Consider the following 19,191-nt stretch of genomic DNA (forward strand, 5'->3'; position numbering starts at 1 on the left):
GCAGTGTGGGTGGCATAAGCCATATAAATCGAAAGCAAACACAAACTCGTTAAGTCAAGGGCTCTAAGTAAATAATGCAGCGCTTGAATAGAGAGCGGACTTGACCACAATTAGATGCGATTAGTTTCTGCAAAATACTCGTTGGAACAGCCATAAATAATCCCTTAATGCTATTAGCATCGTTACATCAGGTAAATCTGACAGCAGAGTGGGACGTCAATTAAGCCAACGCTTCACGTTTTATGGGGGCCACTTGAAAAAATATTAAAAAAGAAATGTTCAAAAGTAAAAATTGGAAGTGCGTAGCAGCAGGCGCACTCGCCTGCTTTATTGGCACCAGTCAGCGGGCGTGGGAGTGGGAGTGGGAGACGCTGCTGGACATTAGGTTTTTGGGCGCTCTTCGGCTGTTCGGCTGGGGCCATTGAGGACAGCGGGCGCCAGACAAGGCCCTGGGCCCAGTTATAGCCAGCATTATGTTCCAGCTTGTACATGATATGGCGTCATTAAATACACATTACCATGCAGCACGCTCAACGGAGAGCGAGCGAGGCTGTGGGCGTGTTGGGGTGGCGCAACGATAAAGGCGAGCGGGCAGCTGGCATACTCGATACAAAAACAGCAATAATAAGCAGCAACAGTCGCTGGAAGCGAGCACCAAGCAACGAGTAGCTATTAAAAACGCCAGAAAAGATACACACCAACACACACACACACCAGGACACGCTGCCACCCACATTCAGTTACAACAAATTACAGCATTTCTAGAGGCAGCAAATCGAGGAGCGCCCGTTCGATGGCCAACGACGGTGTTGAGTTTCAATTGTGCTCGTAAACGTGGCTCCCAATTGGCTCCCAGCGAATAATTCATATAAAACACTTTCGCACCGAGCGCCGCCTTGCCATTAGCATCACGCTGTTACAGCCAGCGCCATGCTTCCTGCTCGCTCACCTGCACCCACACTTCTGTTTCGGTTACGCGCCATGTAACCCCACGATTGCATTTACAGCAAATTATTTATGGCTGCGGCAGACACGAACAGGAAGCGAATATGCGCTGCCAACTTCACGTCTATCAATATTTTATGAAACTCTGTCTGCAGGACAGAGCCCGGACCCAAACCCGAACCCGGACCCTGTCAGGATCTCGCCTCACTCGCAACCGCCACAAACAAGGACGCGGGTACTAGGACAAGGGTATCAGTAGCGGTATCAGCTCACTTGGCCTCCTGCTGCAACCTGCTCTCACTGCTTTCCCTAGTCTCTGTCTCCATCTGTCTCGTCCTGTCCCCGGCTGTCTCGCTCTCTAGTTGCCTGACTGCCTGTCGATATCCGGTTAGATGAGTATCTAAATTGCCTTTACTGTTGATGAATTAGCGCCGGTTGCCGGCATCGCTCTTCATGTGGATGAGGCCAGAACCGTCTGAGCCAGAGCAGGAGCTGCAGCCGTAGCTGGAGCCAGCATGCCTGCGCCCGTTAGATAAGTGCCCTCAATGCCAAAAAGAAAATTTCAATTTGCTTTGAATGATTATATAAATACCAGAGAGTAGGCTGGCAACCGAAGCTGCCGGCCACGGCTCTTTCAAGCTACACAATTTTCAATAATAGTTGCACAAATAGCAAAAGTCTGAATAGAACTCATTTATATGGCACGATAAGATAAGAGGGGAGTGGAGTGGAAGGGAAACGAAATCAAATGTATCCACACAGCAAAAGGAGAAACTTCAAATCTATATGTAGCCTGTATTTCATTAGCACAAATTGAAATACTTTGTGCAGACCGATCGAAGATTGATATATAAAATATTGCTGCAAATGTAACTGGATGTTATAGAAATGCATTAAAAGTGAATGCATCTCAGAAAAGGGTATTGCAAAAGTCTTTTAGAGTAAAGCTTAGAAGGAAAACTTAGATGTATCTAAATAAATATAGTTCTTAACTCATATAAAAGCAGGTGTCAACTGTTTTTTTTAAAGTTACATAAGCTTAAATCATTCTGAAGTAAATAAATATATTTTTAAAATGAATGAAATGAAATCTATTAAATAAGACACTTTATGACATTAATGCTTACAGATAACTTTGGCCAATCTAGAACTCACACATTCACTATCATCACAATCACAACTTTTATATGAACCAATAACAAAACCATTATTTGATAAGAAATTTCAACAATTTTCAAGCGTTGCTTAGTTGTATGTCTAATCATTATAAAATGTCAAGCTAAACTCAACGAAAGGCAACTATTAGCTTTTAAATGAGTTACCAAATAAAGTAGCCTTGCAATTGAAATTTTTATATCTCTAAAAAACACTTTCTTTATATACAATCTACAGTCATAACTTTTGCACAGGACGTTCTGTCCCCTGTATTATATATTCGTTTCTTATTATAACTTCGAGTTTTCAGTCTTTTAGTTTTTGATATTATTTAATAAAAAATAATAAAAAAAATAAAAAAAAGCAGATCTAAATTCGCAGTAATTAGCTCATAGACCTCCCAATATGTTGTCCAAAAAGGAAATTGTTGGGATTATATTGCTTATAACAGCGGTGGGTCTGTCAATCGCCATAGTCTAGGACTTGCTTATCTGTATAACCGACAGCTGATCTGTATACTGAATGCTGCAGTGTTTGGCGGCATCATGCCTATTTCATCGAGCTATGAGCAGTTGGCGCAGCAAACTATAAGTGCGGGCACCGCGTACATTTGTATACTTTATGGACTGAGCACATGGCTGTATGGTTCTCACTACGCGATTCCCAGGCGTGAAATCCGCTATGTGGTTTGTGCTGATGCTATTTATGTATTTATTGTATATATATCGATAATCGACTTGACTTGCTTTTGGTTTGATTCAGCTCATTTCCATGCTGATCGTCCTGATTTTGGCCAACTGCATTGGGCTGTCGACAGTGATCAAGACGCAGTACATGTCCCAGCTGAGTAGTAGTGTAAAGGTAAACGATTTGTATACTCCATTCGAATATGCGTGCCGCACGGTGACCTTGGTGTTTTTTGTGTTAACAATTGTACTGCTGATTGTCGCTCTGATTTTTGTGATTATGATCGCTGTTGCGTTACATAACTTTCCCGACCTGACTATGCAGAATTCTAATGAAACGCTGCCGTAGATGGAAATTCAGCCGGAGCTGCATATTCGAAATTAATTATTTATGTATTTTCATATAGCTCAAGCTTTTAGAAAGCGTACGGCACTACTATTAATACGATATAAACACGCAGTCAGCTCTGAACTCTTGACTGCTCAAACCATAAGAGATCTGTGTCTAGTATGTGTCTTGCACCTTGGTCTATCTACTCGTCTACAGAGAGAAAAGAGAATATTGGTTTTGTTTTTGCTAACTTTGTGTAGTTATTTATCTGTTATCCACTATGGAATTTTGAGATCTGGAATTTGATAGGAGTTACTTAATAGCAATGGAAAACTTTGAAACTAGAAACACAAAGTGCAGTTAGAACTATGTGTAATAGCTTGAGGTAGGGTATTGTGCAATTGGTTGTGCCCGACTGCTTCGCCTTTACTAGCCTTTTTTTGTCTCATACATAATGAAGCACGCAGACAGTGCAATTTTCGTAGCGAGACAAACAAGGTTAAGTTGGAGAATATCAAGTTAAAGGTACCTGAAACTTGCCAGCCAGAAAAGTTAAAGCCAAGTTGCTTTAGGCGTTGGCCAATTACGCAACTGGTCGACTGACTTTTTGGAAAGGGGCGCATCAAATGTGACATTTGGCAGCAGCAGGGCCCACAGTTAAATTTCCAGTTAAGTTATTGCCGCGAGGAAAACTCACTCGAAAGTAATTTCAAATTTAATTGCGTATAATTTAGAGCGTCGAAATGTTTGCGTGCGTTTAATTAACTGAAAAATAAAAAAAACAAAACAACAACACAAGCTAAATAAATAAAATGCCCAAATGACGGAAAATGAGCAGCAGCAGCAGCAACAACAACAGCTGCGAAATGCTGAATGTTAAATGCCAACTAATTAAATTTCGGGCATGCCATGACAGTCGATTCCGGATGTCGAATCGTGGACCCATTCGTGGCGTATACGCAATTTATTGTTGCATTTAATGGGCAGCCCATGCGGTTGTCCTTGTTGCTGCTTTAGTGCTTAACACTTTTATTGTGTATACGCAGTGTATTATGAGTCTAAATGCTATTTGTATGCAAATAACGAGTCTTCGCTCTGGCAACGTCTACGACAACAACAACATTGGCAACCACAAAAACAACCATCAAACTGACTGCACCACATGTGACGGTGGGTGGCTGGGTGGTGGTGCGTGGCCATCAAATGCCAAATGAAGCCAATAAAAACTAACAACCACTGGCACTAGCGAACAGTTACTGGCAGCTCCACACGCAACTCGATCCGACCACCTGCCAAATGCCGTGAAAAAGGCATGCCGCGGTAACTGATAACATTTTTAATTATGCTCCGCGCATTAACACGTTATAATTACACTTGTTTTATTAAATACAAATTTTGATTCAATTTAAATTAAATGCAGTTTAAAATGCGTGCATTTATTTCATAATTCAAATGAGAGAAAATATTTTTGCATTTTAAGCGATTTATGGCAAAGTAATTAAATGTCAAATGCCGCTAGAGTTTTTTTATTGGAATTATCTGGATCTGAATAATAATAGAAAATTAATTTAAAGAAAACACAACTCTTTGGAATTAAAGCTTTTGAAATGGGTGGAGCATGAAAATGTAATAAAAAATTGTTTTAAAAATTATTTTAATTTTAAAAATGTTTATTCAATTTTAACTTGAGAAAAAAGTAAACTAGATTTTAATTAGATATATATATATGTCAATTATATTAAATAAATTTAAAGAAATCATAAATAATTCGTCGAGGAGACAATAAATAATGAAACAAAAATAATTTTAATGTTAATTTAAAGTGAAATAAATTTCAAATAAAATTATAAAATATAATAATATAAAATTAATTAAACGAAAACATAAGAAAACATAATGAATACTAAATACTATTAATATTTAAAAAAAATTTAATAGTAATAATTGTTTGTTTTTAGTTGAGAAAAATGAATTAACAAATAAAGTTGAAAAATAATGTAAATTTTAATAACTAATATTAAATTTTGTACTTGAGAAAAAATGTTTTAACGAAACTAAAAATATAATAATATTATTTGAAATGAATTATATTTTTTGAACGATATATTCAAGAGCCAATTTAAATAAATTTGTATTCATATATATAAATGTATATTTAAATTTATAACAAAATATGCTTTTATTTAACTGTTAATTTATTTATTTACATGTAAATGGGGCTCGATTAACTAATAACAATTATTATTAAAACTAAAGTTTTTCCGGTTAAATTTTAATATTAATTTTTCTTTAAATTATTTTTTATATTTTTTTGCATCAGCTATAAAGGGACTGAGAGTCCTTATGTTAACAAATAAATAGTTGTAATGCCATAGTTGAGTGCACACGCATTGCCGCGAGACAGGAGTTTAATGACTATTTGCACGCACTGTTAATTTCGGTGTTTTATTTATTTAAATGATGTAAAACGAATATGCGATGTGGGTCAATAATGTGTGTATGGCATGGTTCGTTGAGGCAATCGATTCGACAGTGCAATAACCACGGCCATTCAATTCCAGCCTGCACAATTCACACACACACACACACACCCACTCAGGCACACACGAAATTGGCAGGCGCAGCGCGTAAATTTGAACGAAGCTACAAAAGGTCAACTGCGAGGCCACAGAAGGGAATGCAAAATGAATCTGTGGCATTTGCCACAGCCAGCACATTGCATTGGTTCATTGTATGCATAAATTACGCTGCCATATGTCAGACACTGGCCGAGCTCATCTCAGATTTTTTTCGCCTGCTCGACACGGACATGCGAGACTGCAATTTATGAGGCAGTCAGCAAGGGCTTCTGCCTAATTGCCAAGGCAGAGCACAAGTCGCAACTATGACTTGATTTGATGGAATGTGACAACCATTAGGTATGGCTAATCAATGCTCAATCATCAATCAAACCAAGCTTCGATGTAGACAGTCGCCTTTTGTATGCTCTCCATTTGTTTTGAAATCAATCCAAGTAGTTTTACTTTATTCGTACACAAGTTCTAATACAAATTATACATTTTGCTTCGAGTCTACGTAATAGTGAAAGAAAATCGAAGGATTCGAAAGAGCATGGAGATGCCACACGCGGAGGGGGACAATGACTGGTTGGAAGATGAGCAAGATTTCGTGGACTTCTTCTACGACAACTTTGATGTGGTTGTCAATGGAGACGGAGATTCAGCCGCGGGAGACGCAGGTTGGCCAGTTAAAACGTTCTTTACCAGATTGTAGTCCTATTTGTTCCATACAGTCGATCTCAATCCCGAGGATGAGCAACAGATGAATCGGCAATTGGCAACCATTCCAGAATTGCGTCGGCGGCAAAGGAATCACCTGCTGTCCCCTTACTTCTGTAATGTTTGTCAGGATTACGTTCGTGGCGGGGTTATTACCATTTGTGGGCATCTGTTCTGCTGGACCTGCTTGTGGGCCGATCTGCACAATCGCGTGCTCTCACGTTGTCCGTGCTGCATGCGCCGACTGCTGCTCCACGAGGACATCATCCCCTTTTTGGGCGAGGGACCCAATGCTGGGCCGGACGATGCCAATATCGTGGCCCAGCCTGGGGACGTGGCACGCCCCTCGGGCCTGTATCTCGAGCATCAGCAATATCCCATATGGTTCGCCGTGCACAACTTCGAGGAGCTGCACTTTGCCGGTGCCCACGTGGTCGAGCGAAATCTCGCGATGATCGTGCAGCGAATGTACATCGAATACCGCCAGTCGATGACGTGGATCAAGTATCTGCAGTGGTTCCAGCTGGGCTGCGCCGTTTTCATCTTTTACTTCTGGACGCACATATTGTCCCAATCGGACTAGTAATACGGATAAGACGCCTCGTCCTGCATCAAATAGCTCAACTCGTTAAATGGGTTCAGCTTGTAGCCGGACGAAAATACTTCATAAATTCAAATTGTTGTGCGATTTCTATAAGTTGCTCAAAATATTGTTATCTTTTGTTAAACTAACTATTTTATGCAATGTGTTAGTATGAAGTGGATGGGAGCAGCAACCCGCTGACCCCTAAAATAAAAGGGGTTATCGGCTTAAGGATTGAAGCAATTGCAATTGGGGGTAACTAAAATTAAGAGAGAGAAATACATATATAAAGGCAGTTAGAGAAGATAGATGGAGAGAAGATGAGAGTAATCGTGAGAGTGTGGTAAGAGAACTGATAATACATTTATTTGCAGACAGAAGATACTCAATGCACTTTCACTTTCAGCTTAAGAGAAGCAAATTGAGTTACCCTCAGTTGGGCAGCTGCTAACAGGCTGTGTAATTAGTCGCTTATCCCTTCGAATGACGTTGGCGGTTAACAATTAATATGCGGCTGGTGGCGCTGGTGGCGCCCACCATTTGTCATGCCAGTGTGAATCCTTTTGGAGGCGACTCAATCCGTCTGATGTCTGACGGCATCGCATGTGCTCCCAGTGCGATATTTATCATTAATTATAGGAATGCTATAAAATCCTTGTTGCCGGCCAGCGCAAAGTCACTCGACGAAGGCTGCGTCCGGTGAGGCTGTTTTTTGCTTTCATTATTGCAGCTTAAATGTGCATGTGTGTGTGGGAGGTGTAAGGTGTAAAGTGTGTGTGCTTGTGTATAAAATGCATTAAAAATGAGCACTTGCCCAGGCTGCGGCTTTGGCGCTGCTGATTGACGACTTTTAAATTCCATTAAATTTATCGAAACTTAAGCCCCAGCACCGACCATACGCCGCCTCCCCCAATGGCAGCCACACGTTAGTGGGCGTGTCTATCCTTATGCTCTGCTAAAAGTTTTCATAAAGGGTGCAAATTGGTTTATCTTTAAGTTTGCTCGGCTGACGCTTTCAGGTGGGCTTCATAACTTATGCGATAATAATAAAGTTTTTAAGACTTTAAAACAAATTTGCAAATGGCTTTTATGAATGAAAATACTTTATATATATATATATATATATATATATATATATATAGAAGATCTTGTGTCTTTTTTATATGCATTATTAGTTTGTTTGCTTCAATAATGTAATATATATACTGAGCGCTGTCATCAGTATTGCTGCATCCAAAACCCACTTTTTCTCGCTGCAATACTTTTTTATAGCAGAGTCAGACTCTTTTCCAAGCAGCTTTGTCTTTACACATTAGCTTCATTATAGTCTCTACTTTGACTTCACCGATAGTTTCTGCCATGTCGCTTCTTACTTTCATCCAGCTTTTGCAGTTGAAGAGAAAGTGCTCTGTGTCGTCTTCTGCACGTTTTTCCCGGAATTTTTTTCGAAAGTTCACATGACAAGAAAGCATTTGTGTCCAAAAAAGGCATCTTACTATTAAGTCACTGCTATACTTTTTTTTCTGTACCTCCTTTAACTGTACCTTCTTTCTGTACCTCTCGTGCGACCATTTTGCCTATAGTCCGCTGTCGCAGCTCGTTTGGCAACTGCGCTGAAAAGTCTCAATATTGCTGGAAATCTATTGCGTTTATCCACGTTTTATATATATAAGTGCTACAATTATTGAGGTCTCAATTGAGTGAGTGAGTGAGTGATATAATCTTAGTTAGACAAATAATAATTAGCCAACTTATTGATAAGTCACTCAATAGCCAAGACTTTTGCAGTACAAATTAGATATTCAAGCAGTTTTGGCAACTTCAACTTAAAATTTAAGCAGTCAATTCGAAAATTAAGAGAGCTCGTCTCCACTATCAACAGCAGCAATACGAACAGCAACAGCAGCAGTGGCAGCAGTGGCAGCAGTGGCAGCAGTGGCAGCAGCAAACGTCATTAAAATCTTCCGCTGACTGCACAACAAAGCGCAGGCAAATTGCTTTGCCAGAAGCGGGGAGCAGTAGTGTGTATTAAGGTGTATGCGTGTGTGTGTGTGTGTGTCTATGTGAGTATGTTTGGCAATTTTTAAGTCGAAAATTACATGAGCTTTGACAGCCATTTTTGCCTAAGTTATGCAGTTTGGCAACGTGACGTATGCGTAATTACAGTCAAAGTTGCCCCGCTTGACTGCTGGGCTGCTGCAGCGTCTAGGGGGCTGGCAGAACTATCATGCAACATCTTGTCGCATTCACCAGACCATTTGCCATAGCCAATGGCACGCCCAGTTCCATGGGAAGCGACAGCAGCAGCTAAAGCTGTCAACTGCAACATTTTGACTTTGGCAGCTGCAGTAATTTTCATTTCAATTATAGCATCTCTCGACATTTTGCAAATGGCATTGGGCGGAGGGGGCAACTGGAAGCGGATGGACCGTATGGCAGCTGGCTGGCTGGCTGGCACAACGGTAAATGTGGCCTTTATGCATTACATAATTACAGTTGTGTTTGCATTGCGCCACAGAGCCACCAGGGGCGGTTTCCTATGCTGACTACCTCTAATGATGAGCCATTGTCTGCCTCAGTTATGAAGCACGGGGCCAAGCGGAGGCGGGGCGGGGCTGCTGCTAACTGTAATTAGATCTGTTAAGTGTGATAGCAAGCATTATACTTTGTATACGAGCTTATTTGATTTGCAGTTCTATGACAACTTGTTGCCAATAGTCTGCGAACATCTTTAAAGTTTTTGTTTTATTTCCATAGATAAAAATTCATTGACAGCTACTTCATTCTCGTATTCTCGTCTGGCCATGTCCTGCACTGTGCTGTGGCATTTGTGCAGATGCCATGCACTATGCACGCTTCCGTTTCCGCTTTTTAGGCATTTGCAGGCGTTGCAATTGTCGCTTGTCGCTTGTCGCTTGTCGCTTGTCTGCTGTCTCCTGTCGCTTGTCTCTTGCTGCACCGTGCGGGTGTTAAAGTCTGGTGCACATGGCGTATACATTATGCATAACTAATGGCCGCTCCAGTATATATTGTTTAATTTATCAGACATGCATTATTTATGCATCTGTGTGAGTGCAATGCACAAAGTGCCCAATGAAACTTGCAACTTGAACTGTGAGCTGCAGCAATTCTCTCCAATTTCTGGCTTGAAATCAAATTTATAGTCGAAATTGTTGCTGTTTCTGTTGCTGTTGCTGCTGCCATTTGGCAATAATAAATTGCATTGAGTTCTACTCGAGTGGCGCTGCGCAATTTCAATTAAATTGCGTTATGCAGGTGTTAAGTGCTTTAATTTAGATTTGCCTTGCCTCATGCAAACAAATGTGGCTAACGAGCAGCCGCAAGAGTCTATAAACTTGCTGCTTGATAATTGCTGTGGCAAAAGGCAAGCGAGCAAAAGTTGTTGCCTCAAATGGCAAAAAACAGAACCTCCGGCAGCAGCAGCAGCCAGTGGAGCAGCCCGTGGCTATGGGAGTCGCAGGAGCCGAAGAAATGCAATAGGTTGTGTCGACACAATGTACGTCTGAGCAAGAAAATACAAAAGAATTGTGCCACAATGCATGCCACACACTCACACACTTGGCTAACGAGCTGCGGCTGAGTATATCATTCAAAACATGCAAACCTGACACACACACGCCCACACCCACGCACACCAAGCCGGAGCTCTCAACTCTCGGCGCTCAGCTCACATTTCTGGGCACAGAGCTGACACCTTAGAGCGGCCAGCCGGCTCACTTTAAGCCATATTGTGTATAGATAACGTGTCTATTCAGACGAAAACTGATATGACGACAAAAACAGATGCAAAAGCCAGCAGCGAGGGGCTGCCTAGATGGCGATGCGAGAGGGAGCAGCTGGCAAAACTATGACGTTGACAATGACGTCGAGTCGCATCCTTGTAAGTACTAGTTGAGTAACAAGTTGGCTCAAATGCGGAAGCTAAAATAAAAGTAAAAGAAAAAAATATGGCAACTAAAGAATAATCAAGAAGCAGTATAATCGACCAATTGATGCCCTGGATATGATTCTTAATTTGAAATAGCTTAACTACAAATATTTTCAGGGAAAGGGCTAGGGGGAGGCGATGCTAGGATGTATATAACTGAATATTCATACAACATTTTACAGCTCAATATCGTAAAAGGCTGTGTTTGATGACATCGATATTTATCAATTTGCACTTAATAAGTATGACACAGTCCAACTAATACTACTACTAGTCGCTATGAGTAATAATATATAATATTGGATAGGCTTTACAATAATCGATTTAATTCAAATATAATAATATAAAATAATCGATAAATATCTATACTTGTAAACAATATGTACAGCATGCAAGTGAATCGATATTTATCGATATTTTGTAATATTGTTAAATATATATTGAATCGATATTAAGCCCAGCAAGTAAATGTATCGATATTTATCGATATTTATATAATATTAAAAGTATTTAAATATTTTTAAATTTACGTGTGCCTCCATCTGTAGTCGCGCAATCGGTATATACCCTTTCTAAGCCAACGTACGCTGGGTATTCAAAAAAGGAATACTGTTGCACGCTTGTATGCAAGACGGACCCTACCGTTATGGATACAACAGCGAGCGAGTCTAGGAGTCAGCAGCGTAACTTGACGCTTATCACCGCAAAAGTTTTTGTCACTTTGCAGAGCTGGGCCACGGCGTTGACAGCGCTTAAACTTTGCAGTCAGCGAGCATTGCTTTAAAATTAAAAAAATTTTTGCAAATAGTGTGAGAGAACCTTAGTTGCTGTTGCTGCGGCTCTGCCAAACTTGACTGCCTCAATTGGCAATGTGGCTAATGACAGGACCAGCTGTCAGGGCCAATGTGCAGCCTAATGCTCCGCAATTAGCCGCCAGTCAACGCAGTTCGTGTTATCCAATTAAAACTGCTCCGCGCAACAGTCAATGGCTGCCCGCATACGCACGCACCCGAGGACAATGCAAACTCTGAGCTACAACATGGCCGTCGGCCATGGCCAAAAGTCGTTGCACAGCATGCATTAGCCATGGCCAGTGAGCCCAGCCCCACAACAGTTAAGCAGACACGCAGGCAATTGCGGCTTGAAAATAGGCAAATAATACCGGAGCAAACGTTGCACACTTAACAGCAACATATGCTACATATATATATATAGATTCTGGTCTAAAGCTTGCATTACCTTTAATATCTTGCATTACCTTAATATCTTATGTATATATATATTTATATATACTTCAACTCTTTTTGGGCAGCTGCTGCTCGTGATTTACCAACTCGACCTTTAATGGCCAAAAAAAATTTGCTGGGTCAACTTTTCGTTTTTTGCGCATTTAAATCAAGCGACGGGCGTCTGGTCTATTGTCTCACTTTTTCGTACTCCCCAGGGTGTCTGCGAGAGCTTTTTAACTTTTAATCCATCAAAATGGGCATCATTGTCACAGGCAATGAGTATAAAATGTTTTGAGCAGCAAAAGAGAAGGCGAAGGGCTTGAGAGAGACACAGAGATTGCCTGCCTAAAAATACCCTGTATTTAATCAATAATAAAACAAGCAGCAACTTGTTGTTAAAGAAGTAGTCAAAAACAAAAATATAGTTATAAATCAATTTTCACAGACTTTTGCCTAAAAATATGCAAAAAAAAAGAAACAGAAACTAATTTGCACCTTAAATGTTTAAGATTACAGATTAAAGAGTACTCAAAGACTCATCTTAAATTGATTTACAAATGGAATACATAAAAGTAAAAGTTATCGATAAATACATCAACCCTAAAAAGGTCTCACTCCACCTGAATTTGCGCCCACAGGTAGACAGCTAAAAAGAGAAATGAACTTTCGCGAGAAAATATTTATATTTTTATGAGTTTATCAGACTTCGCTCAATATTCAGTCTACAATATTACAATTCTTTTTTGCTGTAGGTGCACAGGGTATGAAAAAATATTTAAAAGCCAAATGCAATGCATTTCGCAAATGGCAGACAGCAGCAATAGCACAGGAGACAGACAATCGTTTGTCTATCAGTCTGGCACGCTGTCTGTCCGGCAGGCTGGCTGTCTGTCATCGATTGCTGAAAGCATTTCATTATACTTCGCATTTCGCAATTTGCCTGCCCCAGGGGGCAAGAGCAACAGCGGAATTCGTGGCCATTGCCGTGGAAAATGTTTTCTGTTTTCGTTTTTTCTTTTCTTTTTGCATTTGTTATTGTTGCCGTCTAAAAACGTTATAAATCTGCGCGTAATTGTGTTAAGTTCTTGACAGGCATTGCCTTTTCCGAGTAAATTGTATAATAATTTATTTTAATTGGCAAAAGCCAAACGCAGCCAGAAGATAAACAAACTCGGGGATGTTACAGACTCGCTGAAAGCTAGACATCAAATTACAGAGCTCCGATGCGGTTTTCATTAGTCTAATTGTAACTATTGCAGAGGGAACGATGGCAGCACAGACCTAGAGGGCTGAGGGCTATGTGAGCAGTCGTTAAGCGAATGCCTGCATCCCTCAGTGATTAGCCCTACCTTTTGGCCAAAAAGGTCGAAACACAAAAGCCCACACGAAACGATGCGTGACAGTGTTAAATTGTGTGTGTGTGTGCGTGCGTGTGTGTGTGTGTAGCTTTTAATTAGAGGCAACTAAAGAGGCTCCGCCTTCTAGCCTAATGCACAAACATTAACATATGAACGATAGCTAAAATGGGCTTCTGTATGATACACGTGTTTACTGAAGCCAACTACAAGGTAAGCTAACTTGGCCAATGCTTCCAACTTGACTTCCAACTGGAATTTACTGCCAGCAGGCAGTGTGCCAGCGCATAAACAAACTAACAACTAAACCTGTCCCAGAACTTTGCTTGAGTGTAGTTTTGTGTGACCCTCGAGTTCAGTTTCACAGATCAACTCGAAGGTAAGGCACATTAACTAAGTTCCAAGTTTTATACGAACTCCTGCCCCAGATAGAAAGTAAACACTGATTATATATACAGCACTCAGAGCAGGCTCTTAACAGATGTCTTGGCTATTTATCGTCGACTGCGGCCACTCGCAGCTGCAACAGCAATTCCAAATGCAAAAATCTTCAATATGAAAACTAACAGCAAACTTTTGCTCTCTATGTCAAGTATTTAAAAACATTTTGCTTTCACAAAGGGCATACAGAAGAAGAAATAACAAGCTTCAGTTTGTATAACATTTTAAATAGATTTTATATATATATTACTAGGCAAGAGATGTGTATACAGATGATATATGCAGTCGGCTTGATGTTTAAATGTTAAAATACAGCAGAGATCAAGGTAGCTTTAAGAGTGTAGACTAACTAGCTAAGATATAGCCTACTTAGATGATTTCATATGTGGAATCAGTCAATTCTATACACATTACAAAGTTTTCTCTATATTCATAATACATCATTAACATCATCATCCCAAGATACATCTCAAAGTTGACTTTCAATTTCATAAATAATACAAATAACGTCTCGAAATGTTTATATTTACTTCAGTTTATGTTTAGGCTTCTGATGATTCACTCCAAACACAAATAACTTTATTTTAAGATGCAATAAAAAAAACTTTCTACGTCATTTAGAAAAGAATCTTCAGCTTCTAACGCCATTCACACAAATGGGAATGATTACGTGTTGCTCGTTTGTGGCTGACAACCGTAATGGAGATATCAACGCACACGTGTTCACTGTACAGGGTGCGACTGGACCCAGCTAATCGACAGTTGCAATTTCTGTGGCTGAGCTTTGATTAGGTACAATAATAGTGCTGATTGCCTCTACTGATTGGCCAGCACTTCCTGGGCCCAAGCAAATGATGTAAATTTGATGAATTTCAAATAAACGTGTGTGTATGTGTGTGTATATGCATGTAAATCGAGTCAAATGAAACTAGCAGCCGGTCAGGTGGCTTCTGCCCTGCCACTCCTGCCCCACTGGCCCCACAGCGAAGGGTAGCTTTTGGCTTATTTTGCAATTTTCCGGGTCATGAAGTTGACTTTTGAAATTTACTGCTGGCTTTTATATGCGCTTAAACGAGAGATCGAAGTGAAACATTTGCATTTTTATATGATTTGTGTTGCCTCTCGTACTACATATGCTCGCAAAACAGACCCCAAAAAGATTTATGGTAAAATGCGAGGCGCGAAGTTTACACTTTTTACCTGAAATCTTTACTTTCAAGCCAAAGCAAACGCAACTTTAAGTCCACAGAATACGCTAAAAAGATTTCAATTAGATGTGAAACTTCTGAGAACCACATGAAATTATAGGTGTTACTCATAGACTTAACGCTATCAGTTGTTAGCTGCTTAAGATTACCGCTTCTCAGTAGCTCAGGTGGAATACGTCTTGGAGAACTGTTGTGTGACTAATGCACGGCAATGGGTAAATATCATCCCGGATTTCATTAACTGCATTTGCAAGTTCAGTGGATCATTAAGATATGAAGAGAAAGCAAATATTTTGATGACACCTGAAAATTTCTTATCTTTGCTTACGAAATGTCCAACGGGCAGATTAAGCAGGGTATGCCCAGCTGTGCACTGAAGACTGTAGATATGTAAATAAAGTCTTAAGACTATGTTTTTATAACTCAAATAGAAATGTATTTGCTAGGCAAGCAGTTGAGAACTGTCGACTTCTGGCGAATGACTTATCAACTTTTATTTATTTAAAGCACGCGTTGAGAAAGAAATTATATTTTTGTGAATTAACAGAATATGACCGAGCTTAGGGAGAGTTTGTATTTTGCTAACAATTTTTAATTGCATTTTTTATTTATGAACTCGAAATGCTGCTAAATCTTTACTCATTATATGAACATTTACCAACAGCTCAGGGAGGTTCTATAGGTTAAGACCCTGTGCTACAAATTTGTGGCGCTTGTTAATTAAATCAAGCTCTGCTATAGCTTAGTTTTAAGGTAATCCTATTCCTTAGCTGCACACTTTCATTAAGATACATAGAGGAGCCACAGGCTGCTGAGCCTGCAGATATATTGCTCAACCTCTACGGATTTTCCCAACATTTATATATCATACATTTCCATTCAATCTGCATTTTAAGAGTGTTAAGAGTGAAGACAGCCTTGATAAATTAAGTGAGTTAAAAAATGCAAAGTATAGTTAACTGTTTCAGCTGCTTGCCCAACAGGTTCTGCTGATAGATGTCAAGTAATCGTTGTTTTTTGTAAATAATTTAAATATTATGAAATACCCTTCGATATTATCTTAACGTCTCATTGACTGGTAGTCATGATTATGCCTAGACTGACTGATCTTTCAGCTTATACTTCTGATCAAGAATTTATGTTTATATTACAAACATTTTGCTAAATATATTAGATCTCGACTTCCCATTTTCAATGGGTTCTGGGCAAAAAGACGCACTTAATTTCTGTGTTTCGCCTCAGTTTCTTAGGTAATTAAATTTCTGCTCCAACTTTCACTCTAACTGGATATTTACATAAATTATATGAATATAGTTCCACGATTGCAGTTCATTAAGTTTAATAGTTTTTGAGTAAAGAATTTTATATAAAAATATAGCAGATAAATATTATAAATTGCATAGATTTTTGAGCACAGTCCTTAATCACATCACATTTCACATTTGCTTTACAGATGACTTTTGAGACTCTTGCGGGAGAGCTGAGCATAGATGGTTCCATGTGGCTTGTCGATCGGTATGAAGACCTCATTGTTCTCGCCTGGCACCAGGTTTTGAAAAGGCTTCGTATCGAAATTGAAGTAGTGCTTGTTGGGCATGGTCATTGAGATGACAGACACTTGTGGCAGCACATCGAGCACCTGCTTCTCGCTGAGATACAGCGTATGCTGCACCGAGGGTGAGGGGATGCCCACGCGAGGATCGCCGGCAAAGTTCCTCAGCACAATATCCTTGACCGTCTGCCAGGCATGCAGAAAATCGACTGACTTCGTGTCTGAGTACTCCCAGGAACACTCCACGACAGTGCTGAAGATGCGATCGTGCTGATCTGCCAGCGTGCGGAACTCGTCGTCCACAAAGTTCACAAATGAAGATTGAGTTGTCTTCAGGACGCGCAGTCCTTTGATGCCACTCATGACAGTCTGCTTGGGATCTGCGGTAAAAAGTTCTTAATGAAAGGGCATCTTCTCTTCGACTATGCCGATGATGTGCCTACCATTCTGTGTCAAAATCACATCGCAGTAATGCATCGCCGTGGGCGTAAAGATGAAGGCGTGGTTGTGCAGCAGCCGATTGCCACTTAATTCCGAATTGTTGTTACCGTTATTATCTTGGCAATTATCATGTCCCATGCGCTGCCATGGATACGCCTCGACATGCACATGGGCCTCCTCCACGTGAGCATACGTCTTTAGAAAATGATTGGCCAAGAGCAAAGCGAACTTTTCGGGACTCTCGATGCCATGTTTTTTGGCCAGCAGATAGACTGTATTCTTCTGGGAATCAGTAGCTACCACATCCGAGTTATTGCCCTGCATATAGTCCTTGTTGCTATAGAGCTTCAGATGTGTGCCCACCTCCAGCTCCTGTATGCTGTGCACTAGACCCTTGCGATTGATGTGCATCACTTTGACAGCATCCTTGCCATATCCCTTGTTGGTAATCTCGTACTGTTGGCTCTGCTCTTTAACCATCGCAGTGGGAAGCTTCAGGCTGCTCAGCTGGCGCAAAGGAGTTGCCAACATGATGATGCGTGTTCAACAGATATTCAATGACTGTTCAACAGTGACAACTGAGCCTATTTATATGTCCGCCACAATCTAATCGCCATACAAATTACAACAGTTGACGCAAATCTCTCGAATCTCACTTTCATCTTAAATATACTCATATTGTAATCTATAGATAAACAACATCTGCTTTATTACCTCTTGCGATATCTGCTTCTGAATGCTCAAATTTGTTTGTTTGCCTGTTAATAACTGTCTTAGCTGATTAAATTGTAACTGATCAAAAAATCTCTTTATAATTGAAAATGAGGTAACTGAAGAGACTTCTTAACAATTATGCTCCAACTAAATATATAAATGTTTATCAACTAATTCTAAAGATAAAATTAACAAATATAAAGCCTTACGACTGGCTGAGAGCTACCCATTGAGCTTCTTCACTTTTGAAGGCAATCTGGTTAGCCCGATTTAGAGCTCAACATCATAGATAAGCATCTATTGTGAAAGAATCAACTTATTTTGTCCTTTAAATTCAAGGAAAAACAGGGGTTATAAAAAGTTGATTAAAACTTCCAAAATGTATTTGAAGAGCTAGAAAAAAGACCAGCATATTAGCTTGAAACGTGAAAAAAATATATACTTCAGACAACTTTATCTCATTGCGATTTTTTCGCACAAAAATGCTTAAGTTCACATGGCGCAGTCTTTAAAACCGAATCGACCAGCCGAAACATTGAGCAGACAACAAACTTTCCGAACTCAAATATTACTAAGAATATTTGAGCATGATTTTCTAGAAAAGCTGTACGCATCTGGAAAGCAATATATTACTAAACTAAGCTTAATCAAAGGCAACAGATATTTTAGAAAATTAGAAATTAGAAAATCTAGATAGTTTATCACTTTAGAAGGACTGCCACACTTTTAATATATTCTTAGCAGTAACAAAGCATAGTCACAATATTTTCTACTCCATATCGCGCATACGACCCGTTGCGCAACACTGAACACAGCTTCCATTATAGTCAAATCAATTAAATTTTCAGCTGGCATATGCTACCGATACTACTTACTAAATATAACATACGCCAGCTGGCATAGCCACGCCCACACATTTTCACATTTTCATTTCCATAATTTTATGCACCCTTCAAACTAATTTTCAGACCATTTCCAGCCACCTCCCTCTCCCCACCAGGGAGAATGTTTTTACAGCTGCCCAATCGCTGTCTACTGCGCTGTCCCTTATTTACTTTTATGGGTTTTTTAGTTTGTTCGAATGACCCTGCTTAGGGTTCAGTGCGCCGAATGCCAATTGCAATTTATTTAAAGAAAATTTTCTTGAAATCTGAATTGAAACTTTAAAGTTGAAAAGAAATTTTTTTCTTTACTATTTCCCATTATCATAAATAATTGAAGAGTTAAAAGCAAATTTCTAGATTTTTTAATTCTAGTTATACATCACACAAAACACTTAGTTTTCGAGTTATTAATTGTAGTATACTTATTATAATTATAATTA

General features: G+C 39.8%; 3 protein-coding genes across 3 annotated transcripts; 2 read left to right on the forward strand and 1 right to left on the reverse strand.

The window, feature by feature from the left end:
- The first annotated feature begins 2,417 nt into the window (after window positions 1–2,417).
- On the forward strand, window positions 2,418–3,262 carry LOC111594577. Its single transcript, XM_023307935.2, has 3 exons — window positions 2,418–2,553; window positions 2,607–2,786; window positions 2,863–3,262. The coding sequence occupies exons 1-3, from the start codon at window positions 2,506–2,508 to the stop codon at window positions 3,133–3,135; spliced, it is 501 nt and encodes a 166-aa protein (XP_023163703.1). The 5' UTR covers window positions 2,418–2,505; the 3' UTR covers window positions 3,136–3,262.
- A 2,866-nt stretch (window positions 3,263–6,128) lies between these two features.
- Window positions 6,129–7,123, forward strand: LOC111594538. The gene is made up of 2 exons (XM_023307879.2): window positions 6,129–6,355; window positions 6,410–7,123. Exons 1-2 carry the CDS (start codon window positions 6,229–6,231, stop codon window positions 6,976–6,978), a joined length of 696 nt encoding a protein of 231 aa, XP_023163647.1. The 5' UTR covers window positions 6,129–6,228; the 3' UTR covers window positions 6,979–7,123.
- Window positions 7,124–16,607: 9,484 nt separating this feature from the next.
- LOC111594568 (uricase) lies at window positions 16,608–17,697 on the reverse strand. Its single transcript, XM_023307924.2, has 2 exons — window positions 17,156–17,697; window positions 16,608–17,092 (listed from the first exon to the last, which is right to left on the reverse strand). Exons 1-2 carry the CDS (start codon window positions 17,682–17,684, stop codon window positions 16,608–16,610), a joined length of 1,014 nt encoding a protein of 337 aa, XP_023163692.1. The 5' UTR covers window positions 17,685–17,697.
- Window positions 17,698–19,191: the final 1,494 nt, after the last annotated feature.

Source organism: Drosophila hydei, unplaced genomic scaffold (genome assembly GCF_003285905.1).
Source record: "Drosophila hydei strain 15085-1641.00,03,60 unplaced genomic scaffold, DhydRS2 tig00008119-arrow-pilon, whole genome shotgun sequence".
Classification (NCBI taxonomy): Eukaryota; Metazoa; Arthropoda; class Insecta; order Diptera; family Drosophilidae; genus Drosophila; species Drosophila hydei.